The sequence below is a fragment of the Dasypus novemcinctus genome, chromosome 6 (assembly GCF_030445035.2).
Source record: "Dasypus novemcinctus isolate mDasNov1 chromosome 6, mDasNov1.1.hap2, whole genome shotgun sequence".
Lineage (NCBI taxonomy): Eukaryota > Metazoa > Chordata > Mammalia > Cingulata > Dasypodidae > Dasypus > Dasypus novemcinctus.
Genome location: NC_080678.1, coordinates 51012174 through 51029601, shown reverse-complemented (window position 1 = coordinate 51029601; position 17428 = coordinate 51012174). Strand labels below are relative to the sequence as shown.

General features: G+C 35.9%; 1 protein-coding gene across 1 annotated transcript in view; it reads right to left on the bottom strand.

Annotated features, from left to right (window-relative positions):
* Positions 1–17428, bottom strand: part of TBC1D12 (TBC1 domain family member 12) — a 143182-nt gene that overhangs the window by 70461 nt on the left and 55293 nt on the right. The window contains exon 2 of the mRNA XM_058298800.2: positions 15499–15622. Coding sequence (XP_058154783.1) covers positions 15499–15622 — 124 coding nt within the window. The remainder of the gene's footprint in view (positions 1–15498; positions 15623–17428) is intronic.

Genomic DNA, 17428 nt, shown 5'->3' with positions numbered 1-17428 from the left:
TACTTTCATCTGAAGCTATGCAAGCAGAAGACAATGGAAAAATATTTAAATTTTAAAAGGAAAAAAAGTAATAAGAAAAAGTGTTGGTTTAGAATCATATACCAAGAGAATGAATCTATCAAAAACGGAATCAGGGAAGCGGATATGATTCAATCAATTGGGCTCCCACCTACCACATGGGAGGTCTGTGATTCGGTTCCTAGAGCCTCCAAAAGAAGTCAGCGAGTTGGCATGATGGGCAGGTGTAGCAAATTGACATAACAAGATGATACAACAAGAGACACAAGAAGAAAAACATAACAAGAGACACAGCAAAGCAAGGAGCAGAGGTTCCTGGTGCCTCCTAAAGAGGACAAGAAAGAAAAGAGCTGGCGGGACGGGCAGTCACAGCAAGCTGATGTGACAAAATGAGGCAACAAGAGACATGAGGAAAAACATAATAAGAGCTACAACAAAGCAGGGACTAGAGGTGGCTTAGGTGATTAAGTGCCACCCTCCCACATTGGAGATCCTGGGTTCAGATCCCAGTGCCTCCTCAAGACACCAAAAAGATGAACAGACACATCAAGTGCAAACAACAAGGGGGTGGGGAGACATAAATAAAATATTTTTTAAAAAATCAACTCAATGGGAGTGGATGTGGCTCAAGTAGTTGAGCGTTCTACTCTTACAAGGGAAGTTCAGGGTTCGGTTTCTGGTACCTCCTAAAGAAGACAAACAACAAGCAGACAATGAGTAGACATCAAGCAAAAACAAATGAACAGAAAGCGGATGTGGCTCAAGCAGCTGAGCGCCTGCCTCCCACATGGGAGATCCTGGGCTTGGTTCCAGTGCCTCCTAAAGAAAGAAAACCAGATAAGTAAAAAAACAATGAGCAGACAAGTGCAAACAACAAGCAAAAACAACAAACAAACAGACGAGGTAGCCACTCGGAAGGAAAAAATGGAAGCAAAATTTAAAACTTTTGAGAAAAAAAAGCTGAGAGTATTGGTTGTCAGTAAACTTGCATACAAGGAAATTTTTCAGGCAGAATTCATCATATGAAAACATGAATCTATGAAATGAAATGAAAAGCAACAGAAATAGTAAATATGAATAATATAAAATATATTTTTTCATTTTAAAAATGATTTTAGAGGATATTTGAATATTAAAGCAAAAATAATACCAATGCATCAGGTTTCCAACACAAAAGTTGAGAGAGAATAGAAGTATATTATTGTAAGGTGCTTACATTATACTTGAAGTGGTAATATATAACATTATTTGAAGGAAGACTGTGATAAAGTAAAGATAAATATCATAATCACAATACAATATAGTATAATATCCTATCATAAACCCTAATGTAGCAGTTCTGAACATGTAATTGGAGGACCCAAGGGGATCCCAGAGATGCTTTCAAGGGGCTGCAAAGTCAAAATTATATTCATGATATTGCTAATATTTTGTTTTTGTCCCTATGTTGACATTTGCACTAATGATGCTAAAGTATACGTGAATTAAACTGCAGATGTCCTAGCACAATTCAAGGCAGTGACACTAAATTGCACTACTATTCACTGTATTTGTCATGACATGCACTTTCAGTTGAAAAAAGTTTCAGTTAAGAATGCCCATGATGAAATAGTAAGAATTATTAATTATATTAAATCCTGGTCTACAAAGAGAATGCCTTTTAAATACTGTGTGATAAAAAGAAAAGTACACATAAGGAACTTCTGCTGCACAATGTAGTACAATAGTTGTCTAGAAGAAAAGCACTTGTGAGCACACCCCATTTTCATGAAATACTATTTTTAATTAAAAGAAAAACAGATGGCAAATTATAATTATTCAGACTTGAGTATTTGGTAGACCCTTTTCAAAACTAAACTGGACACTTCACCTCTGTGGTATTCCTTCTCCGCCGACTCCAAACCCACCCACCCCCCAAAAAAAGAAAACATAACCTCAGTCAGTTAAATCATGAGAAAAACAGACAAAACCAAATTGAGGCCAGACAACAAGCAAGATGGTAGAAGAGTAAGGATCTCCTAGAGTCAGCTTGTGCTACAGGGCAGTTAGTAAGTGTTGATAGTGACCATCTTCTTTTTCTCCAGATCAGATTGTAGCTCTAAACTAAGCCCCAGCCCCACCTCTGGCAGGAAGCTGGGGGGACCCGCACCAGCCTCTCCAGGTAATTGCAGGTACATCACCTGGCACAGACTTACTAGTCAGAAGTTGTATTAGTCAGTCAAAGGGGTGCTGATGCAAAATACGAGAAATCGGTTGCTTTTTATAAATGGTATTTATTTGGGGTAGGAGCTTACAGATACCAGGCCATAAAGCAAAAGTTACTTCCCTCACCAAACTCTGTTTTCACGTGTTGGAGCAAGATGGTTGCTGAAGTCCGTGAGGGTTCAGGCTTCCTGGGTTCCTCTGGGCTCAGATCCTCTGTTTTCTCCACAAGCTCAGCTGTAGACTATCAGGTGAATAGCTCTGGCTCTCTCCCTGAAGTTTCAGCTTAACTTCAGCATCAAACTCCAACATCAAAACTCCAACATTAAAAGCCCCTAACTCAGTCCTTTGCCATGCCTTTTATCAGCAAGTGCCCACCTCCTGACACAAGAGGTTTACTTGATTATAATCAAGTAAATACAATCTCATATGCCTGGAGGAAAAGACCAGTTTACAAACATAATCCAATATTTCTTTTTGAAATTCATCGATAATATCAAGCTGTTACAAAAGTCTAACTAGGCAACTGCTGTCATTTTAGAACCATATGGCATAGATTACTGCCCACACCTGCAGCTCCATTCCTGCCCCAGGCAGGGGAGGAAGGGTATGCCTTCAACAGTCTTTCTGGGCAACTACAGTCTAGCCCGGCATGACCTGGATTATTACACACAGCTGTGGTTGTGTCCCTATCCCTGGCAAAGGAGAAAAGTGAGAGGAGTTTCATTAGTCCCTGGGTCAATGCAGGCAGCTTGAGCCTCCACAGCTTACAGCACCAACTACATTCAGCTCCCACTTCACAACCAGCAAGGGAGAAAGGGCAAGAAAGCCCTAAAGAGAGAAACTGAACCCATAATAAAAACATCTAGCTTGCTTATTAGCTAATAAGCTAAAACACCAACAAAAACTATAGCACATACCGAGAAAAAGGAAGATATGACCCAGATAAAGGAACAAGATAAGCCTCCAGATGACATAAAGGAGTTGAGACAACTAATCAGAGATGTTCAAAATATCTCCTTAATAAATTCAATGAGATGGCTAAAGAGATTAAGGTTAATAAGAAGACAATGGATGAGCACTAAGAAGATTGCAGGAAGCGGACTTGGCCCAATGGATAGGGCGTCCGCCTACCACATGGGAGGTCCGTGGTTCAAATCCCAGGCCTCCTTGACCCTTGTAGAGCTGGCCCATGTGCAGTGCTGATGCACACAAGGAGTGCCCTGCCATGCAGGGATGTCCCCCGGGTAGGGGAGCCCCACGCACAACGAGTGCGCCCCGTAAGGAGTACCACCCAACGTGAAAGAAAGTACAGCCTGCCCAGGAATGGCGCCACATACTTGGAGAGTATGAAGTGCCATGCCACGCAGGGGTGTCCCCTGCGTAGGGGAGCCCCACGCGAGAGGAGTGCGCCCTGTAAGGAGAGCCGCCCAGCGCAAAAGAAAGTGCAGCCTGCCCAGGAATGGTGCTGCACACATGGAGAGCTGACACAACAAAAAGAAACACAGATTCCTGGTGCCGCTGATAAGGATAGAAGCGGTCAGAGAAGAACAACTGGGGAGGGGGAAAGGGGAGAGAAATAAATAAAAATGAATCTTTAAAAAAAAGAAGAATTTGCAAGCACACATAGGAAAAAAGCAGATCTTATGGGAATGAAAGGTACAATAAATGAAATTTAAAATATGCTGGAGGGAAGTAGATGTGGCTCAAGCAATTGGGCTACCATCTACCATAGACGGGGACCAGAGTTCAATACCCAGGGTCTCCTGGTGAAGGCAAGCTGGCCCATGTGATGAGCTGGCCTGTGCAAAATGCTGGCCTGCAGAGAGTGCTGCCCTGCGCAGGAGTGCTGGCCCACAAGGAGAGCTGAAGCAGCAAGATGATGCAACAAAAAGAGATACAGAGGAGAGACAATAAGAGACACAGCAGACCAGGGAGCTGAGATGGCACAAGAGAATGATTACCTCTTTTCCACTCCAGAAGGTCCCAGGATCAGCTCCTGAAGTTGCTTAATGAGAATACAAGCAGATGCAGAAGAACACACGGCAAATGGACAAAGAGAGCAGACAAGAGAGGGAGGGGGGAGAAATAAATTTTTAAAAATACCCTGGCGTCATTTAACAGCAGATTTGAGTAGACAGAAGAAAGGACTGGTAGCTTCAAGTCATGGCCTTGAAAACAAACATAGAAAAGAAGAGGAAGAAAAGAATGGAAAAAATTCAACAAGGTCTCAGGGAACTAAACAACAGCAAGATACATACAAAAACATATGTAAAAGGTGTCCCACAAGAAAGAGAAGGGAAAAGGGGCAGAAGGAATACTTGAAGAAATAATGGTGGAAAATTTCCCAACCCTATTGAAGGACATAGATATCCGTGTCCTAAGAGCGCAACGTACTACCATCTGAATAAATCCAAATAGACCAACTCCAAGATATATACTAATCAGAATGTCAAATGCCAAAGAAGAGAGAATTCTGAAAGCAGTAAGAGAAAAGCAGTGCATAACCTATAAGGGATACCCAACAAGATTAAGTGCCAATTTCTCATCAGAAACCATGGGAGATACTGCAAGAGAAAAATTTCCAATCAAGAATCTTATATCTGGCAAGACTGTCTTTCAAAAATTGAGGGTGAGTTTAGAACATTCACAGATAAACAGAAACTGAAAGAGTTTAAAACAGAGAGAGTGGTCTTGCAGGAAATACTAAAGGGAGTGCTACAGTGTGAAAAGAAAATACAGGAGAGAGAGGCTTGGAAGAGTCTAGAAATGAAGATTATATCAACAAAAGTAACAAAGTCTCAAAAAGTGGCGAAAATAAAATATGACATAAAACTCAAAGGGCAAAATGGGTCAAACAAGAACTGCCTTTACAGTAAAAACATGGAATGTTAATGGATTAAACTCCTCCATCAAAAGTAACAGACTGGCAAAATGGATAAGAAAATAAGAGCCATCTATATGCTGTCTGCAAGAGACTCACCTTAGACCCAAGGATACTGTCATAGTTTGATATGGTTATGAATTCCAAAAACAGATATTCGATTATTTTTGTAATCTAATCTGCACCTGGGCGTGACGGAGTTATGATTAGGGCTTTGACTGGCTCACGTCATTAGGGTGTTGAGTCTCCACCCCTTGGTGGGTAGGGATCAGATAAAAGGCATGGCAAAGGACAGATTTAAGAGTTTTTAATGTTGGGGTTTAATGCTGAAGTCTTAAGCTGGACCCTAGGGAGACAGCCAGACCCATTCACCTGATAGTCTACAGCTGAGCTTGTGGAGAAAACAAAGGAGCTGAGCCCAGAGGAACCCAAGAAGCCTGAACCCTAACAGACTTGGCCCAGTGGTTAGGGCATCCATCTACCACATGGGAGGTCCGCGGTTCAAACCCCGGCATCCTTGACTCGTGTGGAGCTGGCCCATGCGCAGTGCTGATGCGCGCAAGGAGTGCCCTTCCACGCAGGGGTGTCCCCCTCGTAGGGGAGCCCCACGTGCAAGGAGTGTGTCCCCTAAGGAGAGCCGCCCAGCACGAAAGAAAGTGCAGCCTGTCCAGGAATGGTGCCGCACACACGGAGAACTGACGCAACAAGATGACACAACAGAAAGAAACACAGATTCCTGTGCCGCTGACAACAGAAGCGGTCAAAGAAGATGCAGCAAACAGACACAGAGAACAGACAACCGGGGTGGGGGGGGGAAGGGGAGAGAAATAAATAAATAATCTAAAAAAAAAGAAGAAGAAGAAGGCTGACATGGACTACTGATGCTTAATGTATGTATAAGTTTTAAGTAACTTTACTGTAAAAGTGTGGAAATGGATAGAGTTGATGGTAACACATTATAGTGTAACAACTGGTTTATAAATGGGAATGTGGCTGGAAAGGGTAGTCTAGGGATGTAAATGTCAATTGAAAGAAAGCTAGAAAATAACCTAGGGCCTGAATAACACAGTGAACCCAGAGGTAGATGAGATTTGTAGTTGATGATACAGATGCACAAGTATCCTTTGTGAGGTACAGCAGATGTATGTCTCTACTGCAGGGTGGTAGGAATGTGGAGAAGCATGGGAAAAATACAACTGGAATGACCTATGGACTGTGGTTAACAGCAATACTGTAATATTCTATTCATGCATCTATGCCAAAGTTGAATTGTGTTGTTAATGGGGGAGTATGGAAAAAGTGTGCCAAATGTATGCTATGATGGACCATGGTTAGTGGTAATAGTCTGATGATATTGTTTCACAATCTGTAAAAAATATTCTACCACGATGTGGTGTGTTGAGGGAGGGGTGTTGTATGGGAATTCTGTCTTCTTAGTTTTGACGAGGGTAATTTAAGATACTAACTTTAGGGGAAATTGGGTGAGAGTTATACAGGAACTCTCTGCATAATCTTCGTGATTTTTCTGAAAATCTAAAATTTATTCCAAATTTAAAGGAAATCAAAACAAAAAGGATGAATTGAGTCTGATTTCAAGGAGCATGACTGACAAGTGACTGTTGCCAGAAATAATACTCAATCTTTCAAGTGAAAATTAAATTTCCACCAAATTTGTAAATGCCAGCAAATGCCTGACAGCTTCTAATATTTAAACTTTGCACGAGATTGGTAGCAATATTATTGTAGCTTTTTTATATTGTAAAATAAAATGTCTCAACATTTGGAAGATGTCCATGATTTGGTAAACCAAAATTTTCCAAACAACCAACGTGCAATGTTACAAAGCCATACAAGGATGAAAATCTATTGAAAGTGCAAGACGGACCAATAGATATTAACATTAGAGAGATATATAGTTTTAGATTCTACAATGTAACCATATTTTTTCAAATACTTTTATTATCTTTTTTTAAGATACATAGATCACACCAAAGTAACCAATTTTTAATAAGATATAACTTTATGAACTTTGAAGTGTGTCAAAGGAGAATATCTACAATAATCTAAAAAGGCTACTAAAACACTCTTTTCTTTTCTACATATCTATGTGAGATCAAGTTTTCTTAATATCTTAAAACTAAAACAACATATTGCAAGAAATTTAATTGTAGGATTAAATTGAGAAGTCAGTTCTCTCTTATTAAGCAAAATAATGAAGAGGATTTTTATAAAAATGTAAAACAATGCCACTCTTTCCACTAGATTGGTTTAATAGCTATTTTTCATAAATATGTTAGTGCATGTTAGCATGTAATGCCTTTATTATTATTTCAAATGAATAATACTTTAACATTTCAGCTTTAATTTTGGATGCAGTAAAACTGATAGACAGAATCCCCATAAACAAAAGCTTTTTGAGATCTTCAATTACTAAAACTACAAAGTGGACATGAGACCAAAAAATTTAACAACTGCTAGCTAAGAGCAAACTGCAACCACTGAAAAAAACAAAGTTAAAGCTAATATGCTAATAGTGGAGATAAAATGGAATACTAAAAATACTCATTTAACCCAAAAGAAGGTAGGAAAAGAGAGAGAGAAAAAAAAGAAAGACTAGATGAACAACATGAAAAGAAAGAGCAAGATGGGTAAAACTTAAGCCTAATCATGCTGATGATAAAAGAGATTATCAGACTGTATAGAAAAGTAAGACCCAACTACATGCTGCCTACAAAAAATTCACTTTAAATATAAAGACAGATACAAAGTAAAAGATTGAGAACAGAAATATCATGCAAACATTAACTGAAAACAAGCTGAAGTGGCTAAATTAAAATCTGGCAAAAATTCAGAATAAGAAATATTACCAAGGAAAAGAAGCACATTTCACCAATCAAAAAAGGACAGACTAAAAGGTCAGTAATAGGGGAGGGTGTAGGGGATTTCTTCTTTTGGACGAAAGAAAACATTAAAAAATTTAGTGAGGCAATGAAACTCTGATGAAAGTAAGAGCCACTGAGTTTATGCTTTATGTGGATTGTACAAGGCATAGAACTGCATAACACAATGAACCATGAGGTGGATGATACACTGTAGTTAACAATACAAATATGAGAATGTTCTCTCATGAACTATAACAAATATACAATACTAAAACATGGTATTAATAATAGGGGGGTGTATGGGAAAAAAATACCAAATGTAAGCTATGGTCCATAGCTAGTAGAAATATTTGATGATGTTCTTTCATAATTTGTAGTAAATGTTACACAACATGCAAGGTGTTGATGGAGGGGTAATATATGGAAATTCTGCACATTATGTATTATGATTGCTTCATAAACCCACATCTCTAACTGAAAAAAGAAAAAAGGGCAGAAATGGAAAGAGAAATAGCCAAGTAGATTATGGTGAAGATTTCAATACTCTCTCTTAGCAATTAATAGAGAAAGTAGATAGAAACCCATCAAAAATATATAAGACTTAAACATCATCCAATTTACCTAATATTTATAGAATACTCCACCCAACATTTGCAAAATACAAGTTTTTTCAAGTGCACATGAACATTCACTAAGATAAGGTATATGTGGGCTATAAAACAAATCTCAATAAATTGAAAAAGACTGAAATTGCATAATTTATATTGTCTGACAATAATGGAATTAAATTAGAAATTTATGGAAACATATCTGGGAAGTTCTGAAATATTTGGAAATTTTAAAAACATACTTCTAAACATCAATGAGATAAAGAAGAAATAACAAAGAAAAAGAAAATATTTTTAATTCAATGAAAATAAAAATGCAAAATACCAAAATTTGTGATACTCTCGCTGTAAAACATTGGTTAAAGGGAAATTTATAGCTTAAAATACGTATATGAAAAAGATGAAAGGCCTAAAATTAATGATCCACCTTAAATACAAAGCAAGCAGAAAGAAGTAAATAATAAAGAACAGAAATAAACAAAATAGAAAAAAGATACATAAGATATAAAAATCAGTGCAAGAAAGGTGTTTCTTTTAATAGATCAAAAACTGGACAAACTTCTAATAAAACTGATCAAGAAAAAAACTACAAATTACTAACATCAGAATCGTAAAAGAGATTATCACTACATATCCAGCAGATATTAAAAGTATCATAAGAGAATATTATGAACAATTTTATTACAGTAAATTTGACAACATAGATGAAATATAAAAATTCTTGAAAAACACAAGTTACCAAAATTGACTCAAGAAGAAATACAGAACTTGAATAGCCCTACAACTGAAGTAATTAAATTTATAATTAAAAATATACTCAATAACAACAACAACAAAAACTCCAGGCTTGACTCAGATCAGTGGTTCTCAAGTGGAGTTGATTTTGCCTCTGAGGATATATGACAATGTCTAAAGACATTTTTGCTTGCCACAACTGTGTGTATGTGGGGAGGGGACTGCTACTGGCATCTAGTGGGTAGAGGCCAGAGATAATAATAAATATCCTACATTTCACAGGATAGCCCCCTATAACAAAGAATTCTGTTACCAAAATGTCAGTAGTTCCTAGATTGAGAAATCCTGACTTACATGATTTCACTGGTGAGTTCTATTAAACATTTATGGAAGAAATAATACTAATTCTAAATAAATTATTTCATAAAATAGAGCTGAAGGAAACAATTCCCAATTCATTCAATACTACCAGTATTATCCCAATATCAGACAAAGACATTAAGAGAAAACTACAGATCAATAACCCTTATGAGTATAAAAAGCAAAAAATCATTAACAAAATATTAGCAAATTGAATCCGGCAAAATACACAACATAACAAATCTTGTTCATTCCTATTTGCTCAGTCTCCCCTATCTACAATGACTTTCCCCATCTTGTCTACCCGGTGAGCTCCCACTAGTACTTCAGAACACAACTCTCACGTAATCTCTAGCAGAATTAATCCTCTCATAGATATTCACGCTTAGTTCAGACCTCTTTAATAGCACTTACCACACTATATTATAGGTTTATATTAATACCCCATCTACCTATCCAGTTATACTGGAATAAGTTAAAGACTAGGACTCTTTCATTATTTATATCCCAAGAACCTAACACTATGCCTATTGCATTATATACAGTCAATAAATTATGTATTCATTGAAATGAAAGCCAATTTGAGAGAAGAATCTAAGGTTAATTCAAGAAATTTTTTCTTCAAGTTCTGTTAGAGAAAAGGTTTAATATTGGCCAACATGAGGCCACAAAATGTATTGGTGGCAGAATGGTACTTATACCTTGGTAGCCGAAGAGGTCATTTAGAAAGGAGGTGTGCTAGGAGGGAAATATGAGAAATGCTGAGACCATGACTCCGAAGAGAGGATGGCAGAAGTCTCTGAATAGCTTCTTGAAGAAGAAGTAAAACATGAGAACTGGGGAGGAGAGAGAATAGAAGACAGGATCTAATCTTCCAAAGACAAGGAAAAAGCTGAAATAACCTGATAAATACACTGATATAAACATTTACTGACTCAAATTTGAGATTCAGTGATAAAACATTCATAGATAACTAAGAACACTCTATTGAAAGGGTTAATATTAAACCCACATCATTAAGTAAACCCTTCTATCTATTGGGCCTTCACAGTGAAGTTTATAGAGAGCCAGAATATTGTTTCAGAAATGGAAGAAACTTCCCATGTTGTCATCTTTACCACCTCAAGACCATGTCTACCCAAGATAAATGGGTTCTTTTATACAACTCAATTCAAGGGCCAGGGAAACCAGCATGTATAGAGTATAGAGTTTAGATGATTATGATTTAATTTACTGTTAGTTTAATTAATTAAATTTATAGTGTTTAGTTTAATCAACCTTTACTTATTCTATATTTTATTCTAGAATTCTATAAATTAAGAGAGATAAAACCCATCCCAGAATCCAAGCCTAATTGAATCCTTTGGGACAAAGTATTTTATTATCTCTGACATACAGGAGTGTCTCAATAAACTTCATTTTGGCCATTACTAACATAATTTTGTTTGTTTGTTTAGTCTGATATGAAATCTAAGATACTATACAAGGCTAAGATAAAAACAAAATGAGTAAAACTTTTAATATAATTTTGATACTCAAATTGTATTCATATAATCAAATAAAAGGTACTTGGAAACTTTTCAAAACGCAACTCCTTCCCAAGTCTTTGTCTCTGTTAATAGGAAAAAAAAAAATTCTCTATAAATTCTTCCCTGTTCAATATGTGGGGACTCATTATTTTTAATTTTTTAGTTTTCTTTAATTTAACTTTTTCTACTGAGGCTCATAATTCTCCCCTCTCCCAGAAGCACAGGCCCAAAGCATTAAAGAGTTCCTCTCTCAATCTTGAGACCTTACAAAGATAACTTTCATTCACACATAGGAAACACATAATAACTTATCGTTAACTATAAATAAAGACACATGCAGCTGGAAAGGCAATGATTTATTACCTCTTCCAGGTGACAAGAGATTAGGTAAATAAGGTGAAATCAAAACATGCGAGTGTGGTACAATAATAAAAACTTTTCAAAAATAAATTCTAAACATAGCCTAGCCCCTCAACAATTTAACAATGTTTAGTTTTAAAGTAACTAGCCAAATTTTACACCAAGGTTATCATAGTTAAACATAACTAAAACCAACAAATTTTTTTCAAATGTTCTAATGCTACACACACCAATAAGGGAAGTAATTTAAAAAATTAAGCTCTCAGCAATTTGAAGAATTATATATTTAATTTCTTCTCACAAAGCACATGTGTTCTGGTCTTTTTCACAATATTACTGTTCCCACAGTAAAAAAATTTCAAAACCAAAGTTTAACTAAGGAAAGAGACCTAATCTACTTTTAGACAATTTGAGTGTTCAAATTAAAAAGTAAGTTAGTACCTTTTAAAACATTTTTTTCTTGCCTGTCAAAAGTTATGTGAGGGGAGTGGATGTAGCTCAAGTGGCTAAGTACCTGCTTCCCATCTATGAGATCCTGGGTTCAATCCCTAGTACCTCCTTAAAAAAACAAAACACAACAAAGAGAAAAAAAAAAACAACTCTCACTGGAGAGTGGATGTAGTCCAGTAATTGAACACCTGCTTCCCATATATGATATGAGGTCCTGGGTTCAATCCCCGGTACCTCCTAAAGAAAAAAAAAAAAAAGGTGATCTGAAAATGATTCAACCATTCAACTAAAACTTCACTCAAAAATTATGAGTGTTGATAAAAAACTTGAAACATCATCTAAGTATTACAATCTTATTTTAACACTATAGATACCAATATAAAAACAGCGAGTGCCCTACGGAAAAAAAAGTCACTTTCTTACTAAAAGATGGTCAATTTGACATTAGCAAGGTAAATCCAATCTACTGTGAAATCATGTTTCATTTCTATATAACATGGCTCATTTGATATCACCCTCAGCTGCAGTTTGGAGGTCATTAAGACAAATTTTTAGCTGCATTCCAATTTCAGCCTATTAATTCAGAAAAACAAAAACCTGGGTCAACTGAACTACAATATAACTGAAATAATATTTATAATGAATAGATGTGATTTTTAACATGGCTCACCAACTGGTTCACCAAAACGCCACAAGCAGGAATTTCATACCTGCAAGAGAACACATGTGATAATCCTCATAAAAGAGTACTATGAATATTCTTGTGATTTGGAAACTGATAGCCAAATTAAATGTAAAATTCGAGTCAATGTGATTTTATCACCCTAAAAAGATTCTTTTGTTTCTTTATTGTAAATACAGAAAAATTGATCATTTAAAAAATTACCCATAGGAATAAACTTAAAATATATACATATATATATATCCTACAGGTATCTTTCACTTATGAAGTTCATGTATCTCTGAAAGACTATAAGTACAAACCATGTAAAGTTAAATGAGCCAAATATAAATACTAACATTTTCTTCTTGAATAAGTTGCAGAAAAAAATCTATAACAGCATATATGTAAAAATTCACACACATAAATAATTATATGTATTTTCCATAAGCCTATGAATGAATTTTAAAAGTCCTAAAATGTGAAGGAAAATTAAGTCTTCATTTTTTTTCTGGTTCCAAATATGTAATATCCCTTTGAAAGAAGTACATGGGAAAGGGTCTCAAACACCTCTTTATACTTACAATGTTTTACAGAGTTCAAATTCAGGGCCATAAAAAAAATGTTTTCAAGTTGGAATAGAGATATAAAGTTATAAATTTTAGCATTACTAAAAAGAGAAAGTCATGCCCACTTAGAAAATAACAAGTGCAGGGAAGAGGACAATGAAGTCAGACAAATGAGTAGCAGGAGTAAGGAAAAAGAAAGTACAGAAGGAGAGGCAGAATGTTCCATCACATGGTGAAAAAGATACATAAATTAAGGGTAGAGAAAAGAGTCAGAGGAGTAACAACTCGACTATCCATCAACTCTCCCAGAAAACTAACAGAACTATGAATAAGGCACAAAAATACACTGTAGCACTTACACACAGCTAGAAAGCTGGGACATTAAAATAAATGACTGGGAGAAATCATTATCTGTAGGGTTGTGGAGGACAGCAACTCCATTTCAACTCCACTTCCTTCCTCTAAAATGCAAATATGAGTTGTCTGTTTCCTGATCACTCATCAGATTTTCACATAATATATTTTTTAAAAGGAGAGAGTGAGGTCTTAGCTTTAAAAAACAAACAAAAAAAAAAGATTAAGGAGCACTCACAGCATACAGGAAACATAATTATCCAGCCAGCAATTTAGCACAAAAATATCACAGAACATTAGTTTGCATAAAGATATAAAAATGTATGCACATGCATATTTAAAGTAAACTACCATAAAGTCAAGAATGCCTGTAGTATAGTACAAATCTTCACTAGCAAGACTACTGATTTGCCTCTAGAGGGCAAACTTGTTCTTCTGGAAAAACTCTAGCCAAGAGAAGTTATTTCCAGACTTTACAAAAAGTAGCTAAAATTTAAGATGACCCTATAGCAGAGGTTCCCAAACTTGGTTAACAGTGCTTAGTGTCTCAGTAATTTTTTTTTTTAAACCAAAAGAAATACCTAATGGTTCCATTAGATAACTAGTTACGTCCAAACAATTTAATAAGGATTTATGTCCTAACAGTAACCATGTGAAAAATAATATGCATAAATTGAAAGGAAAAAGTTTTATTTCTTTCTTAAATACACACAATTATTAATTAGAAATGTACACCTGTTGGCACGTACACTTTCTCAAACTTAGAAATCAGATTGGACACCACCCATACTTCCTGTTCCATGCTGATTTTTTCATAGTATCTGATTTTTATCATAACAACCTCAAAAAAACCAGATTCCCAAGATATGACATCATAGAAAAGATTGTAGAGCTATCTAATGTTGAGACTGTGTATTACCGCAAATAGTCTCTGAGGTATAGAGTATCATGGTATTTGCCTCAAAAATTTTAAATATCCCATGGTGCCCCTGAGCTGCAGCACACTATGTACCTGGACACACAGTTTGAGAATCACAGCGATATAGTTTTAAGTCCCAGTAGTTATAGAAATGATTCAGTATTTTAATTACTTGTAAATAAAATTAACTACAATAAATGTTTTTAAAGATCTAATCAATTAAATATATACCTCTATTTAAGCAATAAGTTCTCTGAACTTAAAAACAGCAAACTGATCTAGTCTTACTGCTTTCCAATCTTACTAATCTCCTAGTATTGAGTAACACAAATTCAGAAGTCAAAAGATCTCAAATCCTTGAGAATTCAAGAATAAGGATATTCAATAAAGTTTTTTAAAAATAAGAAAATAAAAATAAATAAATAGAAATAACAAGGATTCATATGGATGCTAGAACAACTGGCTTTCCAAAATTACCAGAAAAAGATTGTGTATCCACCCTTCTCACTCACAAAGTCAATGGCTCAGGCAGAACATAAAAAAGTGACAAAGGAAAGTGTTCAATCTTACAATTTACTTATTCTTGCTTTTTATTGTTTCATCAGTTAACAGTTACCACTCCCTATAAAATCTGTGTCATTGGCAAATACTGCCATGTCAGATGGAAATCAAAGTACCTGGTGAGAGTGACTGGCTAAGTGGAAAATAAAGGGGGAAAAAAAGCTATCCAAGGAATAACTGGGAAAGAAAATCAATATTCTATTTCTTTGAAGAATTTTCACAAATATAAAAGATAATTGAAAATAATTATGTGGTCTGTTTTGAAAAAAATTTTTAAGAAGATTACTATATCCACGGTTCCAAAATTTGAATCTAGAAAATAAGGATGATAATGGGATATGGTTAATTTTCAAGAAAAGAAAGCCCAAAAAGCTAAGACAAACTACAAGGCTGTTTTAGTACTTACCTGTTGAATGATTCTGGAAGTTTTCTGAAGATTCTCTCTGGGAGGGACTTTACCAAATAATTTCCAACCAGGAGCACTATGGACAACTGATTTGAGTTCCTTTGTCCTTTTCGGAAAAAGGTTTCTGTAACATAGAAAAGTTATATGAATTGTGTTTTTTTGTAACCAGGGAGCTATTTAGTAACAATCTTTAAAGTATGTTTATTTCTAAGGCAAATACAAACTACTTTTTAAAATGAAATTATTTCTATTTATACTATTATTACTTAAACTAACAAAAAACTCAATTAAGAATACCTGGCTTATATGGAAGTATTAGATCAACAGAGATAATAAAGAGATTAACAAACAAAACAAAAAAGTCAAAGAGAACCTATATAAAACAGTGAGAGGAATACAAATAATACAATATTTTGGAAAAATACCATTTAATTACTTTCAGTAAGAACTTGCTATCATTTGTAATAAAAGTGCATCTACTGATACTCCATTGCTAGAATGTGTGTGTAACCGGTTTTCCTAAGCCAGGCTATGTAAAAGAAAACTTATTGGAAAAGTCAATCCATAACCAAGGAAACAAGTATCTCTAACTAAAAATCTATTCAAGTTGAAAATCTATTCGTTTACTCAAAGCTATAAAATTTTACCTTATTAGTTCCATGCCCTAACCAACCAAATTAAGTACCTAGTTGAACATATATGTAGGGATGATGTTCAAAATGTGTCCATCAATATAGTATGACCAGAGTATTATACCCTCTGACCAATTAAAAAGGGTTCTGATGAATCAAACTAAGAATCAACCTTTCATAAGTTATGATATAAACACATATTAAGAAAATTTTAAATTCACCACATAGTTACAAATAGTTGCAAGTTATCTGACATCCTAAATATCTGGGTTTATTTGCGTCAAAATGCATTCAAAAGTGCAGTATATGCTATTTCATGGATGAAACTTGAAAACATTATGCCAAGTGAAATAAGCAAGACACAAAAGGGCAAAGATTTTATGGTTCCATTTATAAGAACGACATAGAAGAGGCAAATTGACAGAGACAGAAAGTAGACTAGAAGTTATCAGGGGTTAGAGGGAAGGAGGAAAAGGGAGTTATTGTTTAATGAGCACAGAGTTTCAGCTGGGGTGATGAAAAAGTTTTGGTAATGGATGAGGGTGATGACAGCAACTCTGTAAATAATGCCACTGGAGTATAATTATAAATGGTTAAAATGGCAAAGTTTATGTTATACACAAATTATCACTAGTGATAGTTAAGTCCATGTGTCAACTTGGCCAGGTTATGGTGTCTAGTTGTTTAGTCAAGCAAGCACTGTCCTGATTGTTACTCTGAGGATATTTCCTGGATTTAAATTGTTCGTAAACTGACATCTATTAACTGAGGAGATTGCTTTCAACAATGACAGCTCATCCAATAAACTGGAGGCCTTAAAAGGAGAAGTGATGATTTCAGCAGTTAGAAGGGAGAATTTCCATCTCTACTTTAGCCAGCCAACTTCTCCTGGGGAATTCAGTGAAAACCTTCATTGGAGTTCCCAGCTTGAGGCATATCCTACAGAATTTGGACTTGCCCATCCCCACAGTCACAATCCAATTCCTATAAAAAGTCTAATAAGGGAAGCAGATGTGGCTCAACCAACAGAGCGTCCGTCTACTACATGGAGGATCCAGGGTTCAATCCCCAGGGCCTCCTGACCCATATGGTAAGCTGTGCTGTGGCACGCAAGGAATGTCCTGCCACACAGGGGCGTCCCCGTGCAGGGGAGCTCCATGTGCAAGGAGTGCACTCTGCGTGAAAAAAGCGCACCCCGCCCAGGAGTGGTGCTGCACAAAGAGCTGATGCAGCAAGATGACACAACAAAAAGAGATACAGTTTCCCAGTGCCACCAGATAACGCAAGTGGATGCAGAA